Genomic DNA, 20,963 nt, shown 5'->3' on the forward strand with positions numbered 1-20,963 from the left:
CCGTAATCTTGGATACATGTTGGCGTTTGTATCCGATGACTCTGAGAGGTTTCCAAATTTTTCTGTAGTGAACGTTTGAAGGCTGCTAACACAAAGGCTGCGAAGAAACGAACTAAAAATTTCTGTTTCTCACCCCTACTTAAGGAAAAACTTCAAAGGATCAAAATTCCATATGACATCATCACTCCTAAGCCAATCAGATTGTCACATGACATTTTGGAATGTGGAATGGGGAGATATTTTTTTTTAAACAGTTTTCAAATTTAAACAGTTTTCAAATTTAACTTAATATTTAAGTGTTTCTTACTTGACCCGCTTAGTCGATTAAAAAGTTAATTGCCACGAACACCCCTAATGTTATATAACAGACCACAGAAAAAAGACCGTTTTTTTCTACGTGACAGAGCTATAATAAATGTTTTGTTTTTTTAAATTATCCTACTTTTTATAAAAGGGAACATTATTTAAAGAATATGTATTTAATTAAAAACTCTGTATTCATCTTAAGGGTATAACAAGAAGGGTGAGCTTCCTGCTCGAAAAGGAAATGACCAAAATAAATGTATTTCTCTGCAATTACAAACTCTGTGTAAACAGTCTTGGTGTCAAAATGAAGCTAACACTGGTGAGCAATGTTCCCTCTAAGCTGCGCGCGTGCGCAATTGCGCACTGCTGGCACGATCTCTGCGCACAAAAAATCTGTGTTGCGCACAAAAAAAATCTAACCTGATTTGAAATTAAATACATTAACAATTCTGTTTTGCAGTGTTGGTCAGTAAGTGACTGGCTGCTCCTGTATGGGATCAGAACGATGTCACCTTATCCCATAGTCCAATCAAGAATGCGATTCACATTCGTATATACGCAGCTAATCAACGTTGCTGACAGGCTAAGACAGCGTCCTTATGTGCCGACACCGGTGTTTTAGCGAGCAAAGCGGCTGATGTGGAGTGAAGCCACGTTAATGACAACGTGTACAACCATTGGAGATGTGAGCAGGACAGACGGAAGAATTAACGGAAAAAGTGTGGACTTTATACCTGTTTTTAAATTGTGTTGATAGGCCACGTAAAACCAGAGTTATGATAAAAAGAATATATGCAATGTTTGGTTTTTATATTTATTGCGGGAAGAAACTGTAAAAACGTCGTTTTATAAGGAAAACGCTGGAAAGCACTCTCCGCCTGTGAGCAAAAAGAAAACCAAAAACCCCAGCCTTTCCTATTGGTCGAAAAATGTACCATGTCGACCAATCAAAAAATGATATGGCAACATGGCATTTAGTGGTTTAGGGAGGGGGAAGTTTTAGGAGTGACGGCGGTGTTTTGAGATGTGAGAGATTTGCGACGTTTAGTACAAATCTTGTGTAGTTAGTGTGTAGTGCAGTCAATAGTTTTGTTGTGTGTGTCAGAACCACGAGGCGACTGCTGAATGTTACAGGTGTTACAGCAGTGATACATCTCCTGTTGTCAGGCCTGCAGATATCAGGCTGTTGTTCTTCTTTATCTCATAATGGACAGAAATTATTTTTTGGAGTGGCACAAATAATTTGTGTGGCATCAGATTTGATGCAGAACAGCTGATTGTTCTGTAAATAGTTTGAAATGTTTGTTTATTTATTTATTCATTTTTAAAAAATGCCTTGGCTGCATTTTTAGGTAAACAGCTGCAAAAAACTTTGTTTGCAAAACTCAGTAACTTTTTTGAAGAAGTAACTATATAATTAATTGCCCAGCATTGGTCATTATTTACTGTATTTTGCAGACAGAGAGCTACAGGACTCTCTCCCAGACCACAGACTCATAATACAAGTCAGAGCTTTATAAAAAAAGAAAAAGAAAGAAAGTTGTGTTTTCAAAATTGGAGTTCAAGTTATTTTTACTTCCAATAGTGTTAACATCCTACACAGGTCATGAACAAGATTTTTTTAAATTTTCATTGTAAGTGGGCTAAAGCAGTTAATTAAAAGTAGTCTAACATAAATGTAAACGCTGTAATTTGATTATTTTAATAAACCATGTAACTTGGATGGATTTGATGCTGGCGTGACCACAGTGCACACGTCTGCTGTTGCTCACAGTGGTCCAAGTGTCCGCTCAGGGAGTTTGTGTGTTCGCTCAGACACGTGAAAAATTAGAGGGAACATTGCTGGTGAGATGTCATCAGAGCTGTAAATATTACTGCAGATGTTACTGTGTCAAAGTTACTGTGACTCAAACATAGAAAAATAGATTTTTTATTTCCCTCACCTAATTTTTAAAAGTATTTTATAGCATATAACACCTTTGAAAATATGCTTTGGTTCCCATTTAACTCCAGAAAATCATAAATCAAGATATGGATATTACCTGTCCACAGATTCATGGTGACGTAACTGCTCTTTTAACTGTCTGGTGTCTTTGCTTTGTTTGGTGTTTGTAGACTTGGTTTATATGAGTTTTAGCTGAGATTCAGAGGTTTCTGTGGACACTACTCATGTCGGCACTTATATTTCTGACCTCGTGTTATAATCGATTAAACGCGATCTCCTCCCTTTTGCCCCCATTTTTGATGTTGTGGGTGCAAATGATCAGGCATGACATTCTCATAATAAATCAGATAAAATACTGCAAATAATTAATCCTGCATTTGTGTGATTGAAATGTGTGTGCAGTGACACCGTTTGAAAGTTTGGCCTAAATAATTCTGGAGTGAACGAGCCTAAACATGATGACCGGACTAGTGACACCGTGTCACCTGTGACGCTCACACACGCACGTATGACTTTGCCAGTTTCAGCTGAAACAATTTCAGTGTTTCAAACCATGTTCCAGAGTTTTTAGTTCACCGTTCATGAGGTTTCAAGAAGAAAATGAAAGACAGATCTGAATGTTTGAAAGTGTTTTGGAAAAACTCTGTAAAGATTAGATGAGCAATACTCAAAGGATAAATTCAACTGTTTTATTTTGTTAAGTTGAAAAAAGTTAATCAAGCAAGTAAATAAAGAAACAAGGTTAAATGAGTTAAGAACAAAAAGTTAACAAGTAAATAACAAAACAAGGTTAAATGAGTTAAGAGCAAAAAGTTAACAAGTAAATAACGAAACAAGGTTAAATGAGTTAAGAGCAAAAAGTTAACAAGTAAATAACGAAACAAGGTTAAATGAGTTAACAAGTAAATAACAAAACAAGGTTAAATGAGTTAACAAGTAAATAACAAAACAAGGTTAAATGAGTTAAGAACAAAAAGTTAACAAGTAAATAACAAAACAAGGTTAAATGAGTTAACAAGTAAATAACAAAACAAGGTTAAATGAGTTAAGAACAAAAAGTTAACAAGTAAATAAAGAAACAAGGTAGAGGAGCGAAAACCCCAACAATCCCCTCTGAGCAAGCACTAGGCGACAGTGGGGAGGAAAAACTGCCTTTAAACGGGCAGAAACCTCCGGCAGAACCAGGCTCAGGAGGGGGCAGTCAACTGCCGGGACTGGTTGGGGGGGTGAACAGAGGTGGAGCAAGACGAGGCTACATCAGTTGAAGAAGCAGTATTGTCCCTCTTCCGGAAAAAGCAGAAGAATCTTTTCTTCTTTTTCATGGACTTTTCCACGAGCGCCTTTTTGTCCAGGATGAGGGTTCTCAACTGATCGATGTTTTCTGTGTTTTGCCTCTCAAGTTTCTTGCAAGTTTGTTCCACCTGTTCTAATGTTGCTTGTGTTTCTTCAAGCTTTTCTTTGAGGTCTTTGGATGTTGCCTCCTGTGTCAGCTTTGCCTTCTGCAGGTCTGCATTTCTCACTTGATCTTCATTGTGCAGGCCTTCTAGCTGCTCATTTCTTTTCTGGATGTCGCGGAGCGTACACTGCAGGTCTTCATGCGTTTTATCTTGCTTTTTCTTTTGGGCCTGCATTTCTGTGTTTTCCCGCTTCAAGTTGTTGAATTCCAACAATATCCCCTTAATGAGCTCTGAGTTGTTTTTTGCCATGTGATCGATCTTTTTCTGCATGTGTGAGCATCGCTGTTCCAGTGTTTCCTTTTCTCCCTCCAGCTCACTTGTTTTGACCTTCAGTTCATTACAGAATTCTTGCAACTTTTGATTTTTACTCTCAAAGTCCTTGATGATGCACTTTTCTTTCTGTTGCTCTTTCTCTTGAAGGAGGTCTTCATTTTGGCGCAGTGTTTGATCCAACCTTACCTTCAGCATTCTGTACTTTTCCTGCATGCCTTGGAGTTCACGCTGCAGGTCTTTTTGCTTTGTGTCCTGTTGTTCCTTCTGTTGGAGGACTTCTTTATTCTTTTCTTCAGCTTCATCAAGCTTTCTTTGGAGCAGGCGATTGTTTTGGTCCATGTATTGCAGATCCCACTCTATTTTATCAATCGTCGCTTTCCTGTCTTGAAGCTGCTTGGACATGTCTTTAACTTCAGCGCTCTTTTGCTTATTTTCTTTGATGAGGAATACAATCTGCTCTCTGGCTTGAGCAAACTTGATCCCCCAGCCCTCATTAATAATGTTGATGTCGGGCTGGCGCTGTAGTGTTTCTTCCAGGTGTTTGTTTTGTGCTTCCATTTGTAAGCACTTCTTCTCCAGGTGAAGTTTTTCTTCTTCAATTTGTCGAAGTTTGTTCTGGAGATGGTTGTTTTCATTTCTACTCTCCTGTAATGCCTTTTGGGTGGATAAGAGGCCATTTGGAGAAATTGGCCGGCCACGGCAGGAAGGAGAGGCGGCGAAATCTTTTTGTCTCGGTTGCCGTAATCTTGGATACATGTTGGCGTTTGTATCCGATGACTCTGAGAGGTTTCCAAATTTTTCTGTAGTGAACGTTTGAAGGCTGCTAACACAAAGGCTGCGAAGAAACGAACTAAAAATTTCTGTTTCTCACCCCTACTTAAGGAAAAACTTCAAAGGATCAAAATTCCATATGACATCATCACTCCTAAGCCAATCAGATTGTCACATGACATTTTGGAATGTGGAATGGGGAGATATTTTTTTTTAAACAGTTTTCAAATTTAAACAGTTTTCAAATTTAACTTAATATTTAAGTGTTTCTTACTTGACCCGCTTAGTCGATTAAAAAGTTAATTGCCACGAACACCCCTAATGTTATATAACAGACCACAGAAAAAAGACCGTTTTTTTCTACGTGACAGAGCTATAATAAATGTTTTGTTTTTTTAAATTATCCTACTTTTTATAAAAGGGAACATTATTTAAAGAATATGTATTTAATTAAAAACTCTGTATTCATCTTAAGGGTATAACAAGAAGGGTGAGCTTCCTGCTCGAAAAGGAAATGACCAAAATAAATGTATTTCTCTGCAATTACAAACTCTGTGTAAACAGTCTTGGTGTCAAAATGAAGCTAACACTGGTGAGCAATGTTCCCTCTAAGCTGCGCGCGTGCGCAATTGCGCACTGCTGGCACGATCTCTGCGCACAAAAAATCTGTGTTGCGCACAAAAAAAATCTAACCTGATTTGAAATTAAATACATTAACAATTCTGTTTTGCAGTGTTGGTCAGTAAGTGACTGGCTGCTCCTGTATGGGATCAGAACGATGTCACCTTATCCCATAGTCCAATCAAGAATGCGATTCACATTCGTATATACGCAGCTAATCAACGTTGCTGACAGGCTAAGACAGCGTCCTTATGTGCCGACACCGGTGTTTTAGCGAGCAAAGCGGCTGATGTGGAGTGAAGCCACGTTAATGACAACGTGTACAACCATTGGAGATGTGAGCAGGACAGACGGAAGAATTAACGGAAAAAGTGTGGACTTTATACCTGTTTTTAAATTGTGTTGATAGGCCACGTAAAACCAGAGTTATGATAAAAAGAATATATGCAATGTTTGGTTTTTATATTTATTGCGGGAAGAAACTGTAAAAACGTCGTTTTATAAGGAAAACGCTGGAAAGCACTCTCCGCCTGTGAGCAAAAAGAAAACCAAAAACCCCAGCCTTTCCTATTGGTCGAAAAATGTACCATGTCGACCAATCAAAAAATGATATGGCAACATGGCATTTAGTGGTTTAGGGAGGGGGAAGTTTTAGGAGTGACGGCGGTGTTTTGAGATGTGAGAGATTTGCGACGTTTAGTACAAATCTTGTGTAGTTAGTGTGTAGTGCAGTCAATAGTTTTGTTGTGTGTGTCAGAACCACGAGGCGACTGCTGAATGTTACAGGTGTTACAGCAGTGATACATCTCCTGTTGTCAGGCCTGCAGATATCAGGCTGTTGTTCTTCTTTATCTCATAATGGACAGAAATTATTTTTTGGAGTGGCACAAATAATTTGTGTGGCATCAGATTTGATGCAGAACAGCTGATTGTTCTGTAAATAGTTTGAAATGTTTGTTTATTTATTTATTCATTTTTAAAAAATGCCTTGGCTGCATTTTTAGGTAAACAGCTGCAAAAAACTTTGTTTGCAAAACTCAGTAACTTTTTTGAAGAAGTAACTATATAATTAATTGCCCAGCATTGGTCATTATTTACTGTATTTTGCAGACAGAGAGCTACAGGACTCTCTCCCAGACCACAGACTCATAATACAAGTCAGAGCTTTATAAAAAAAGAAAAAGAAAGAAAGTTGTGTTTTCAAAATTGGAGTTCAAGTTATTTTTACTTCCAATAGTGTTAACATCCTACACAGGTCATGAACAAGATTTTTTTAAATTTTCATTGTAAGTGGGCTAAAGCAGTTAATTAAAAGTAGTCTAACATAAATGTAAACGCTGTAATTTGATTATTTTAATAAACCATGTAACTTGGATGGATTTGATGCTGGCGTGACCACAGTGCACACGTCTGCTGTTGCTCACAGTGGTCCAAGTGTCCGCTCAGGGAGTTTGTGTGTTCGCTCAGACACGTGAAAAATTAGAGGGAACATTGCTGGTGAGATGTCATCAGAGCTGTAAATATTACTGCAGATGTTACTGTGTCAAAGTTACTGTGACTCAAACATAGAAAAATAGATTTTTTATTTCCCTCACCTAATTTTTAAAAGTATTTTATAGCATATAACACCTTTGAAAATATGCTTTGGTTCCCATTTAACTCCAGAAAATCATAAATCAAGATATGGATATTACCTGTCCACAGATTCATGGTGACGTAACTGCTCTTTTAACTGTCTGGTGTCTTTGCTTTGTTTGGTGTTTGTAGACTTGGTTTATATGAGTTTTAGCTGAGATTCAGAGGTTTCTGTGGACACTACTCATGTCGGCACTTATATTTCTGACCTCGTGTTATAATCGATTAAACGCGATCTCCTCCCTTTTGCCCCCATTTTTGATGTTGTGGGTGCAAATGATCAGGCATGACATTCTCATAATAAATCAGATAAAATACTGCAAATAATTAATCCTGCATTTGTGTGATTGAAATGTGTGTGCAGTGACACCGTTTGAAAGTTTGGCCTAAATAATTCTGGAGTGAACGAGCCTAAACATGATGACCGGACTAGTGACACCGTGTCACCTGTGACGCTCACACACGCACGTATGACTTTGCCAGTTTCAGCTGAAACAATTTCAGTGTTTCAAACCATGTTCCAGAGTTTTTAGTTCACCGTTCATGAGGTTTCAAGAAGAAAATGAAAGACAGATCTGAATGTTTGAAAGTGTTTTGGAAAAACTCTGTAAAGATTAGATGAGCAATACTCAAAGGATAAATTCAACTGTTTTATTTTGTTAAGTTGAAAAAAGTTAATCAAGCAAGTAAATAAAGAAACAAGGTTAAATGAGTTAAGAACAAAAAGTTAACAAGTAAATAACAAAACAAGGTTAAATGAGTTAAGAGCAAAAAGTTAACAAGTAAATAACGAAACAAGGTTAAATGAGTTAAGAGCAAAAAGTTAACAAGTAAATAACGAAACAAGGTTAAATGAGTTAACAAGTAAATAACAAAACAAGGTTAAATGAGTTAACAAGTAAATAACAAAACAAGGTTAAATGAGTTAAGAACAAAAAGTTAACAAGTAAATAACAAAACAAGGTTAAATGAGTTAACAAGTAAATAACAAAACAAGGTTAAATGAGTTAAGAACAAAAAGTTAACAAGTAAATAAAGAAACAAGGTAGAGGAGCGAAAACCCCAACAATCCCCTCTGAGCAAGCACTAGGCGACAGTGGGGAGGAAAAACTGCCTTTAAACGGGCAGAAACCTCCGGCAGAACCAGGCTCAGAAGGGGGCAGTCAACTGCCGGGACTGGTTGGGGGGGTGAACAGAGGTGGAGCAAGACGAGGCTACATCAGTTGAAGAAGCAGTATTGTCCCTCTTCCGGAAAAAGCAGAAGAATCTTTTCTTCTTTTTCATGGACTTTTCCACGAGCGCCTTTTTGTCCAGGATGAGGGTTCTCAACTGATCGATGTTTTCTGTGTTTTGCCTCTCAAGTTTCTTGCAAGTTTGTTCCACCTGTTCTAATGTTGCTTGTGTTTCTTCAAGCTTTTCTTTGAGGTCTTTGGATGTTGCCTCCTGTGTCAGCTTTGCCTTCTGCAGGTCTGCATTTCTCACTTGATCTTCATTGTGCAGGCCTTCTAGCTGCTCATTTCTTTTCTGGATGTCGCGGAGCGTACACTGCAGGTCTTCATGCGTTTTATCTTGCTTTTTCTTTTGGGCCTGCATTTCTGTGTTTTCCCGCTTCAAGTTGTTGAATTCCAACAATATCCCCTTAATGAGCTCTGAGTTGTTTTTTGCCATGTGATCGATCTTTTTCTGCATGTGTGAGCATCGCTGTTCCAGTGTTTCCTTTTCTCCCTCCAGCTCACTTGTTTTGACCTTCAGTTCATTACAGAATTCTTGCAACTTTTGATTTTTACTCTCAAAGTCCTTGATGATGCACTTTTCTTTCTGTTGCTCTTTCTCTTGAAGGAGGTCTTCATTTTGGCGCAGTGTTTGATCCAACCTTACCTTCAGCATTCTGTACTTTTCCTGCATGCCTTGGAGTTCACGCTGCAGGTCTTTTTGCTTTGTGTCCTGTTGTTCCTTCTGTTGGAGGACTTCTTTATTCTTTTCTTCAGCTTCATCAAGCTTTCTTTGGAGCAGGCGATTGTTTTGGTCCATGTATTGCAGATCCCACTCTATTTTATCAATCGTCGCTTTCCTGTCTTGAAGCTGCTTGGACATGTCTTTAACTTCAGCGCTCTTTTGCTTATTTTCTTTGATGAGGAATACAATCTGCTCTCTGGCTTGAGCAAACTTAATCCCCCAGCCCTCATTAATAATGTTGATGTCGGGCTGGCGCTGTAGTGTTTCTTCCAGGTGTTTGTTTTGTGCTTCCATTTGTAAGCACTTCTTCTCCAGGTGAAGTTTTTCTTCTTCAATTTGTCGAAGTTTGTTCTGGAGATGGTTGTTTTCATTTCTACTCTCCTGTAATGCCTTTTGGGTGGATAAGAGGCCATTTGGAGAAATTGGCCGGCCACGGCAGGAAGGAGAGGCGGCGAAATCTTTTTGTCTCGGTTGCCGTAATCTTGGATACATGTTGGCGTTTGTATCCGATGACTCTGAGAGGTTTCCAAATTTTTCTGTAGTGAACGTTTGAAGGCTGCTAACACAAAGGCTGCGAAGAAACGAACTAAAAATTTCTGTTTCTCACCCCTACTTAAGGAAAAACTTCAAAGGATCAAAATTCCATATGACATCATCACTCCTAAGCCAATCAGATTGTCACATGACATTTTGGAATGTGGAATGGGGAGATATTTTTTTTTAAACAGTTTTCAAATTTAAACAGTTTTCAAATTTAACTTAATATTTAAGTGTTTCTTACTTGACCCGCTTAGTCGATTAAAAAGTTAATTGCCACGAACACCCCTAATGTTATATAACAGACCACAGAAAAAAGACCATTTTTTTCTACGTGACAGAGCTATAATAAATGTTTTGTTTTTTTAAATTATCCTACTTTTTATAAAAGGGAACATTATTTAAAGAATATGTATTTAATTAAAAACTCTGTATTCATCTTAAGGGTATAACAAGAAGGGTGAGCTTCCTGCTCGAAAAGGAAATGACCAAAATAAATGTATTTCTCTGCAATTACAAACTCTGTGTAAACAGTCTTGGTGTCAAAATGAAGCTAACACTGGTGAGATGTCATCAGAGCTGTAAATATTACTGCAGATTTTACTGTGTCAAAGTTACTGTGATTCAAACATAGAAAAATAGATTTTTTATTTCCCTCACCTAATTTTTAAAAGTATTTTATAGCATATAACACCTTTGAAAATATGCTTTGGTTCCCATTTAACTCCAGAAAATCATAAATCAAAATATGGATATTACCTGTCCACAGATTCATGGTGACGTAACTGCTCTTTTAACTGTCTGGTGTCTTTGCTTTGTTTGGTGTTTGTAGACATGGTTTATATGAGCTTTTAGTTGAGATTCAGAGGTTTCTGTGGACACTACTCATGTCAGCACTTATATTTCTGACCTCGTGTTATAATCGATTAAACGCGATCTCCTCCCTTTTGCCCCCATTTTTCTGGGCATGGGTGCTTAACTAGTTAAAATAACAAACATTTGTCTCCTATTTTTGTGTCACAAAAATTATTAATGATTAAAGACTTATTAATTTGTGCAGTTTTCTTGTTTTGTGTGGTTGTTGTTTTTTGTCAAGTGGAGATGAATATCACTAAGTTGATTTGTTCACATTTGCACATGGTCTTACTGAGGTAATGCAAATTGAAACATGCATTCTTTTTTTTTTTTTTTTGGTAATGTGCTGGAAAAGCTTGATAATGGACCTTGAAAGTGCGTAAAAATTATTTAAATTTGAAAAATGCGTCTGAACCCTGCATACGGTATATTTACCTCACAGGTTTTTGCTGTTTCTGTTTATTAAAACCAAGAATCTTGTTTTTGCCAGGTTGATCATGTAGATAAGAGTGGCCAGTGTGCTCTGGTCCATGCTGCCCTACGAGGACACCTTGAGATTATCCAGTACCTGCTGGAGCTAGAATGGAGTGCTGAGGGGCAGCAGCAGGACTGCTCTCTGAAGAACAAAGCTCTGCAGCAGGCTTTGATTGCAGCCTCGAGCATGGGGCACACACAGGTCTGACTGACACACATGCATATATTTTACCAGATCCATAGACACAAATGCCCTTTTTTTGTACTGTTTCTCGCTACAAAAGAAATGTATTTGAAAGAAAACATGGGCGTGCAAAAAACATACGTTAAACCACACAGGATCCTGGTTTTTCCAGTTTTAATAGTGAGACAAAACCTTTTCTTTCTTGCATGGTTTCACAACAGCCTTCCACAAAGAATTTCTGATTTCTTTTTTTTAAAGATCAGAAGGAACTATAGATGTATAAAATAAAAATGAGCACACAGTGTTCTCTGTGAATATGACTCAAAGCCAGAGGTACTGTTCAGAATTGCATGTAGATTCACAATCGATAACAGTGCAGCGCCTTCAGCTGCCCCGGTGAGACGTAGACTCAAGGTTTAGTTTGGCTCCCTCGTTAGCTGGAATTGGCTCCCAGGGCCTGGATTAGAATAACATAACTGGGCCAAGTGAAGTCAACCTGCATGCAGAAAAAACCCTTTTAAAGTTCAACTATTTGAACCCGCGTTTTTGTTAATGTTTTTTAAGATTAGCATGTTGTATACTGTAACCTCTCAAAGGTTTATTTGATTTTTTTTTTCTGCTGAAACAGCATGTCATTAATCTAAGTTTCTTTTTTGGCAGGTTGTGAGAGGCTTGCTGGCGTTGAATAATGAGCACGCTGTGCAAATTGATAGTCATGACACACTGTGGGGAGAGACAGGTATGTTCTCATCAATCTTTTTGCATTACACGGCTCTTTTGTACTATCACCAGCTGTTTTTGCATTCTGAACCACACTGCTGTAATTGAATGCTGCAGTGGAAAGTCCTGTATCTGTGCTCTCCACAGTAATGCTCTCTGTTTGATGCAGAGGTCGCTCAACCCAAATGTGGGTGCATTTTAATGGCTGTTGTAAGTCCTCCTGTGCTGTACTTTCTGGTAAAAGCATTACTTACGCTTGTCGTGTAGCTTTCTGCTTGGAATTCAGCCCACACAGTATTTTCTTTTTTTTAGAAAAATTGTCCCACTGAATTTTAGGAACAGTATTCCCTCGGTGCTTTATGTTAAAACAACAGCTTCGACTCCACAGTTGGTTTTATACGCTGCTAGTCCCACTCGGATTTAGAATGAGTAGTAGTTTGTTTTTCCTGAAAGGATTATTTTGGACTTTTTAAAAGTTTGTCCTTCCCTCTGTGGGACAGTTTGTTTTCATTTGAAAGTGATTGAGGAGTCAAAGCAAAAAGCCATGTGGTGCTGCAGGAAACGGCATGAAGTCGGAAAAGCAGAAGGTGGCTGTCAGATTTAAGACGGGTTACTTGAAGGTTGTCTGACAGAAATGATACAGCAGACTGCAAGGCTGCATTGGCCGGGAAGCGTTCATGCATCATAATTTTTAGCCATTAAAGCATTACTACTTTGTCTCCAATGCAGTATTTTAACGGTAACTCATTACTTTTGCTGAACTCAGTAATCGCATTAGAGTGAGTACTTAATCATGTTATTACTTGTGTTCCATGAGTCTTCAATCTGAATAATGGCAGGGAAAAAAATCATTAAACATACAATTTCATCACGTGCACAGCAACCACCTGACGCCATTTTTAAAATACGAGGCAAAACAGATTGTCTTCAGTTTTTAAGTGTTTGACTTTTTTCGAATATCTATAATCTGTGATGGAGAAAGGGAAAGATTTTATGTGCTACATAAGATTTCTATTTTATGTCACAGTGCAGAGATCCAGATGTTCAATACAGATGGTTAAAAAGCACAGCTATGCTTTATTTTTTATTGATCCTAGTAATGCTTGTGATGCATTATGTAAGAATGAGACACATGTGGTGTTAGAGCTTCAATATTCCTCACAATTATTAGTGCAGGTTGTGTTAAAACATTGGCCACATTTTTGTCATCATCATTATGAACATCTGCCCTGAGACAACAGTATTAGATGTCGCTGCAGTCATAGTAGAATATGTATAAAGAAGAATTCTCTTTGTGTGTCTCTCAACTCTAACCCAGCAGGATTTAGCATTCAAAGTTGGCTGCTTTAAGAATGTAGGTCAGCTTCTTAGTGGAGAGGTTGTCCAAAGTGTGGCTAACTGCTGCGTGTTCTCTGTTAAATGACTGCTCGACTTCAGATGATTTTGCAGTGCTGGCCTTTGACAAAGATCTTTCCCTCTGAAATATAGATTAGATCTGCTTGGAGCAAAGTAAAATCCAATAGTACATGTGGCTTTCCGGTATTTGACTCTCAGCTCTTTTTAACAAAGTGGATGTTTAATCATTGCTATCACCTCACCTCTTCCTTCTAAAGTAATAGCATAGTGGGTCACAGGTGGCAGTAGTCAGAGCTGTGGCTCCGCTGACCTGAAACACAGTGAGTCTTAACCCCTTGACATGACCTTGAATTAACATATTTTTGCACCCACCTGGCACTCATTAAAAATGTGGTCCTGGCTCATCTGTATTCAAGGGGATTAAATCAGTAAACAACAGTAAACAACAGTTATGACCACAATGTAGATTTGTCTGCACTCAGTCATGTTTGGGGGGGAAAAAATGAATTAAAAAAGCTGGAATTTTGCTGCAGACATAAATTGAATATTTAATGGTGGAGTGGCTGCACTGTCTAGAAATGACTAGATACAAACACCAGAAATTATTAGTGATGAAGCAATATTTGAAATCCCTTTGCTGCTATTCAGCTGCAGGTTTATTAATCCAATTGTTGTGCTGTGATGCAGAGAAGATCGAAAGCGAAAAAGAAAATTCAGAAATATCCCCTTGAAAACCAGCCTTTTGTCGTTGCCTCAGAAACGCTCCTCTCATAATGATGTGTGAAATGTTATAGCGTGTTTAAAATTCATCGGAGTATTACATCTCACTGCAAATAGACCTGCTGTCTCTTGTGTTTAAATAGAAGAAGATTTGATTGTACATCTGTGCAAACTCTATCTTTTAAAGTCCCCTCTTAGGATGCAATACACCTCCCTGTTATGCAAAGAAAGGCAATTTACCTGCAAAGAGTCATTCTAGTTGTTGTAAGCAGGACTGGCTTATGGCAAAGAGCCACAGCATTGTTGTTTTGCATAAAAGCAATTTTTGTTACATATTTTGGTCTTTTTCTATAATTGCAAATGAAGTAGATACTACCGTTTATTTGGGAAGTGAACCCCCAGTTCCTTGGGTGAAAATCTTGCAAGATCCTTTCATCCACCATGATGTTGTCCCTATGTCGACTTTATTTAAATACTTTTTTTGTCTAGCACAAGCTTTAGTATTTTGTGGTCTTAGTCCCTGAATTGCAAAGCTATGATGAAACAGCAGGATTCTTGACCCCAGAGGAAGATGTTGTAGGGGCAAAGCGACCAGGACAATATCAGTTATCCAAGAATCAGGAAGTTTGGTTTACTTAAAGAAATACAGCCAGGAATTTAGCTACACTTTCAAGCTCGGTCTTCATGAAGAAATTGTAATCATTTGAGTAAAGTGAATTCATTTTCATGTTCAAGAATTTGAAAATAATTGAGCTTTGTGACACAGCATGTCATCCTGCTGGAAGCACTGTGATCATAAAGGGATGGTCAGCAGCAATACTCATGTTTGCTGTGTTGTTACTAATATGTACGGTGGGTTTGGTCTCACCATTACACCACCAGAAGCTTAAACTGTTGATACAAGAATCCATGCTTGTTGTTTATGCCACATTGTGACATCTGAACATTGAAGCAGAAATCAAGACTCCTTAGTCCAATTTTAGTGAGAATCTTGAACCTCGGTTTCCTGTTCTTAGCTGGCACATAGTGTGGTCTTCTGCTGCTGTAGCCCATCTGCTTCAAGGTTTGACACGGCGTGTGTTTAAAGATGCTCTTCTGCATACCTTGGTTTTAAGGGGTGGTTATTTGAGTTGCAGCTGCCTTCCTATTGGCTTGAAGCAGAAGTGCATCAGCAGTGTCCGGTTTGAACTTCAGCAGGTCAATTGATTACATCTGCATGCCTAAATGGATCGAGTTGTCATGTGATTGACAGATTAGACATGTGCATTAACAAGCTGTTGAACAGGCAAAACCAAGTGATAATTGTTCAAAACCATTGTCCATGTTTTTTTCTTAAATTGACAGTCTGTCAGTTTTTTTTAATGAAACTCTGAACAGTTCTTGTCCTGAAACTATTACAGGCACAAGCATGGACAAACTGAAATATTCCTTACCGTGGTTAGAAAGGCATTTGGCATTGTTTTGGGAAAAAAAAAAGAAAGAAAAGAAAAAAAGCTGGAACTTTTTTTTTTTTTTTTTTTTTTTTTTTTATATCTGCAAAGCTTTGCTTAAAATGTCAGGTCACGACCTCTCTGTTGTTGGTGTGTCTTGAGCTCCGCCGGCCTGGTTGCAGAATAGGGCTATTATACGTTTACCTAGTCTATCAAAGTGATTTAAAGACACTTTGAAGGTGGCTTGTAGGTGGTCTGCACGAATAGGAAGAGGAGAGGTGAAATGCGGGAGAGCTGAGATGAATAGCTTTCAAAACACAAGATAAGGAAGGATATCTTCGCAAGTCGCACTAAAACAATAAAAGTTAGAAAAGGAGCTCCTTATTCTGTGAGTAGGAATGTTGATAATCTTCTGTAGAAGCTCTTACTTTGAAGGTTCGAATAAATACCCTCATCAATATATGGAAAGGTCTCTGAGGATGAAGAACTTCTAAGAATAACGTGTAAAAACATGAAGAGTGCAGCTCTCGAGCTGCTGATTATATGTTCATTGTAGGCCACTGCCATCCCCACTCTGGCTAACGCCGCTCCCTTGAGAACAAGCACAGCCTAAGTTTAGTTCCTTAGAGTCATTGTTCTGCTCTGTGCTGTGTGAGAGGATATCCATATTTTGAGCAGATGGAGGCTGGGATTGGTTGGCTCTGATGACTGTTCATCCAGATGGATGATGTCAGAGAGACAAGAAGGCTTAGCGGCACCTTAAATCTTTGCGAGAGCAAAGCTGCTCCGATTCTTAACGTTGGATCCCTCTTTGTTTGGATAACCAGCACTCATTTAAGACCAGTCCATCTGCTGACGAACTGTAAGCATCCAACACTTGAAGAATCTCTTTTCTTTACAAGCACCAATTAATACAGCGTTTGAGTTCCTTTTCTTTAAAATTAATTGGCTAATTCCAGTTAATCTCGGTTTGAGGAAGATACAAAACGTAAACAAGAACGGGTATTTAACACAGTTGCTTGATTTTTCTTGTCTAATGTTTGTCTGCTGATGCGTGAAATGACTGAATTCTCATCTCTTTGTACAAGGCCGGGGGAACTTGAGGCAGGAATTTAATGAGTTTAATAAGCATAAACATAATTATCTGATTTAAAGTCAATTAGTAGCACGCTGCAGCTTACACTTCTCGGCTGCTCCTTATTTTTCCAGAGATTCTGGAGTCACTGTTTCTATCTGAGCTGTACACAGTACTTCAAGGGTACTGAAGACATTGGATGCCTCTTTATTAGCAGCGAACAACACTATGTACTGGACACATTTTGTTCACTTTCAAAGTGTTTCTTGTACGATATATTAATAAGTAAATGTGTCTGAAGAAGTGCTTATGTCCCCTTTCCTCACTTTAGCCTTGACGGCTGCAGCCGGCCGTGGCAAGATGGAGGTATGCAGCTTTCTGTTGGAGCAGGGGGCGGTGGTGCAGCAGGTCAACAGGCGGGGGGTGTCTCCTCTCTTCTGCGCGGTCAGACAGGGACACTGGCAGGTGAGAGTTTCTGAGCGGTTACAAATAACAACACTGCTTCCAACTACAGTTACACAGTGGCATCTTTCTCAAACGTGTGGCATTTGATTGCATTATGTGTCCTGCCCTCACAGTCTCCTGCTTTCTTAAATAACACTGTGCGTGAGCTCTGTATAGCTGAACCTTATTCGCCTGTGTGTTAGATTGCAGAGCTGCTGCTACAGAATGGCGCTGACATTAACATCAGTGACAAGCAGGGCAGGACCCTGCTCATGGTGGCTGCTTGTGAGGGTCACCTGAGTACTGTGGAGTTTATGCTTTCTAAAGGTGAGCAGTGCACCAAAGCATCATATGCCAGTTAGCTAGTTGTAATCAACAGTGTGTTCATATGAAACAACTGTTTTTTTTCCATTGGTCTTAAAGGTGCATCTTTAACGTCGATGGACAAGGAGGGACTGACGCCCCTGAGCTGGGCATGTTTAAAAGGACATAAGAATGTGGTGCAGTTTTTGGTAGAGAAGGGTGCGGTCATCGACCACACGGACAAAAACGGACGAACTCCACTGGACCTCGCTGCCTTCTATGGAGACGCGGAGATTGTGAGTGAAATTGTTTTAAATTTGCTGAAACACACACACCCCCTCCAATATCCTTACAGACACAAAAACACCACACGTCCCAATCTTTATTTAGTCTTAATTAACATTCCACTAAGGTTATTGAACACATACTGTTGTGAGTTAGCTGCACTCTTGACTGTGGATGCATTGTTCATGTTTTCTTAACCATCTCTGGCCTCCTATAGGTCCAGTATTTGGTGGAAAGAGGAGCAGTGATAGAGCATGTGGACCACAGTGGGATGAGGCCTCTGGACCGGGCCATAGGTTGTAGGAACACGTCGGTCGTGGTGACTCTATTAAAGAAAGGAGCAAAGCTGGGTAAGAACTCTTAAAAAATGCCTTGACTAAGGGTGAAACTGCTAAAAACTGTATTTTGTATATTTGTTACCAACATGTCAAATTGAGACTAGTGAGTAAGGGAAACCAGTACCAGTTTGTACAACTGCTTTACACCTGTGGTTTCTACAAAGTGCCCGCAGAGTACTGTCACATCTCAGTAAACACAGAAAGACAGAGTATTTTGTTACGTTTCTGTGTCTGGTTTGTTTCTGCCCTCTTCTGTATCTCATGGTACTAAAAATACGATCAGACAAAATTTGTGGAATGTCGTGGAAAAACTGTTTCCATTCCTGCTTTTCACTCACTGTGTGCGTGCGTGTGTGTACCCTAACTATAAAGAGTATGTCGGTCCCATTTCTCCCTGATGAGCTGCTAATTTAAGAATGTGACTTATCACCCAAATGACATTCATAAAGCTACATTTCTGCAGCTTATCTTCAGCGCACTCTGCTGTCTTAGAGAAAAAAAATAGAGCTGAACCTTTAAATTTTCCTCGGCGCAGTCAGCGTGCATTTACTGATGAAAATGTGACATCATTTCAACTTAAGTGAGCCATAATTGTATATATTGTCACACTGCACTTTGTAACACAATTTCCTTTCGCTTCAAATAACAACCCTTCCTGTCGCATGACCTCTCTTCTCTTCGCTCTCTTCCTCCTAACTGTTAACTGGCCTCAATAAACTTAAGGCTACAGAACGTCTCCTTATGATCGATCAGGTACAATCTTTAGGTAACTTTACCTTGTACCAAATTAAAGAGAATACGATGTCCATCTGTTCAAGCTGAAAACGGCACCATGAATTGCCTTCTGCTTCCGCAGGGAACGCTGCTTGGGCCATGGCTACTTCAAAGCCTGACATCCTCATCATCCTGCTTCAGAAGCTGATGGAGGAAGGAAACCTGCTTTACAAGGTATCTGAAATAGAAACTGTTTCCTCTCGACAGTAAAGATGATTTTCCTGTTTTAATGAAATGCTTAAAAAAATACAGACATGGCTCCTCCAATCTTTTTTATAAAAAGGAGTGGAGAAGGATGTTTTTCTTCTGCACAGTAATGTTCTTTTTTCTTGCTTAGATAAATGTAGACAATGAATCGATGTGCATGTTTCATAGCACTCAACAAAGGTGCCGTGATCGATGTCTGACATTTAACAGATTGAGTTTGCAGCAGAAAGGACAAACCTGTCATGTGTAACTTGTTAGTGTGTGTGTGTGTGTGTGTGTGTGTGTGTGTGTGTGTGCATCTTATCTGAGCTTGTCTGTTTGTTGTATGTGTGATTGATGAGAAGGGAGGACTTGAGCCAGAGAACAGCTATTGTGGGAGTATCTGGTGGATGCCTTGGCCTGCTTCTCTCCCCTACATTTTTCCGCTTTTCCTTCTGGTTCTCTCCTCTTCCTCACCACGTGTTTGCCCTTCATGTGTCCTGCAGAAAGGGAAGATGAAAGAGGCAGCCCAGAGGTACCAGTACGCCCTGAGGAAGTTTCCCAGAGAAGGCTTCGGTGATGAACTGAAGGCATTTAAAGACCTGAGGGTCTCCCTGTACCTCAATCTCTCCCGCTGTCGCAGGAAAACCAATGTACGTCTCTCAAGAGACTTTGATTTCTTCTTCATTCATATTTATTTATGAATGTGTAATAATATTGTTATTGATATACTGTGCAAATGTCGTGAACCCTTAATCGATATTTCAATTTTGGGCTCAAATCAATGTAAAGATATCTGTGGGAGGTCAGGATATTTGTATTTGTAAAACACAGTGAAGGCTGGGTCGTGGTTTAGGGCTGGATTTCAGTCAGTATTTTCTTGTCACAACAAGTTTTCATCCACCATGTAAACCATGGCAGCACCCTGATTTTTTTTTTTTTTTAGCATGACAATAATCCCAAACAACTTACTAGTGCAGTAAAAGCATGCCTGGACAGAAAAAGAAACACCCAGTGGAACTCAATCAGTCATGGACTGGCCTCCACAGTGCCCAGACCTCAACAATACTGAAGCAGCGTGGGATCATCTTGACAGAGAATGGACCAAAAGTCAACCAACATCCAAAGAAGAGCTTTGAATGATCTTCAAGAAGCCTGGAAACTGCATTCTTCAACACAGCTTGAACCTAAGAAAGTTCAGGCTGTGTCGAAGAATAAAGGTGGTCACACCAAATGTTGACTTCAATGCTTGTTTCCTTGTGTAGTTGCACATGTTTCAATCAATGTGCACATTTCTCTATTAAAATATTTTTTTAAAAAATAAGGCCCCACTCAAGACCTTTGCACAGTATTGTATGCATATATTACTGTATAGAAAGGAAAGGAAAGGAGGAAATCTGTGACTCTGCTGTGGTTTGAGTATGTGCAGACACAAGAAGGCTTGTTAGTGTTTAGCTGGTAACATGGGTGGTATTTTGGGAGAAGGCTGCAGATGTGCTTGGTAGGTGACTCAGACCCAGACAGTTCTAATGTCTGCTTCTCTGCTCACTCATGTTTTACAGAATGATGGAGTAATATTTAAGCCGTGATGTGCATTTTGAAAATGACATCAAAGAAAGCATCATGAAAATGTGAACATATGAAAGGTTTTGGGTTATTTTCCCCCCAGATAATAGTTTCTGCAGATTTAGTTTTGTTTACAGTCCAAAGCCCAAGTCTAGCAGGAAGACGTTTGTAGTGAGCCAGCTGTTTGTGCAATTACATGCCGCAAGCAAGAAGATATGAGGGAAACAGGCGGCACAAGGTTGTGTGTTTTCTACAATAAACTCTAACTACCTGGGGTGCCTGCCAGGCATTTTATCACTTCACATGGGGAGTATAAAGTGTGAGAGAGATGTTGCGTGGATCGCAGTCAGCCGTCATATAGTGTTTGAAAATATTGTTTGTGTGTGTGATACAAAACAGACTTAGAAATGTGTGATGAGACAAAAAGGGGGAAAAATGCACTCAAAGCAAGAAAACTGTGACATAAAATGAAGTAAGTCACAGATGTTCTACTCTGTGACAGAAACTACGTAGTGTATACTGGTTTCCATTATCACTATAGCAAGAAGAGAATAACAACTGGTTCAAAATCATTTATCTGTTTTGTTTTTTTGCCTCGGCTGTAGGATTTTGGGATGGCTGAGGAGTTTGCAACAAAAGCACTGGAGCTGAAACCCAAATCCTATGAGGCCTACTATGCCCGTGCCAGAGCTAAAAGAAGCAGCAGGTAAGCGGTTCAGTAACTCCAGACCAGCGTTGTGTTGATGTTTTTA

At 39.2% G+C, this 20,963-nt stretch overlaps 1 protein-coding gene across 5 annotated transcripts in view; it reads left to right on the forward strand.

The window, feature by feature from the left end:
• Nucleotides 1-20,963, forward strand: part of tanc1b (tetratricopeptide repeat, ankyrin repeat and coiled-coil containing 1b) — a 142,835-nt gene that overhangs the window by 118,850 nt on the left and 3,022 nt on the right. For 4 of the 5 annotated variants that reach the window (XM_084954705.1, XM_084954708.1, XM_084954706.1 and 1 more), the window contains 10 exons: nt 10,847-11,032; nt 11,675-11,753; nt 16,647-16,780; nt 16,963-17,086; nt 17,183-17,358; nt 17,565-17,697; nt 18,409-18,438; nt 18,542-18,633; nt 19,152-19,298; nt 20,817-20,917. In XM_084954705.1, the coding sequence (XP_084810831.1) occupies nt 10,847-11,032; nt 11,675-11,753; nt 16,647-16,780; nt 16,963-17,086; nt 17,183-17,358; nt 17,565-17,697; nt 18,409-18,438; nt 18,542-18,633; nt 19,152-19,298; nt 20,817-20,917 (1,202 nt within the window). The remainder of the gene's footprint in view (nt 1-10,846; nt 11,033-11,674; nt 11,754-16,646; nt 16,781-16,962; nt 17,087-17,182; nt 17,359-17,564; nt 17,698-18,408; nt 18,439-18,541; nt 18,634-19,151; nt 19,299-20,816; nt 20,918-20,963) is intronic. The other variant, XM_084954707.1, reaches the window with a different exon arrangement.

The sequence above is a fragment of the Perissodus microlepis genome, chromosome 16, assembly GCF_051167445.1.
Source record: "Perissodus microlepis isolate ML-2025 ecotype Zambia chromosome 16, ASM5116744v1, whole genome shotgun sequence".
NCBI lineage: Eukaryota > Metazoa > Chordata > Actinopteri > Cichliformes > Cichlidae > Perissodus > Perissodus microlepis.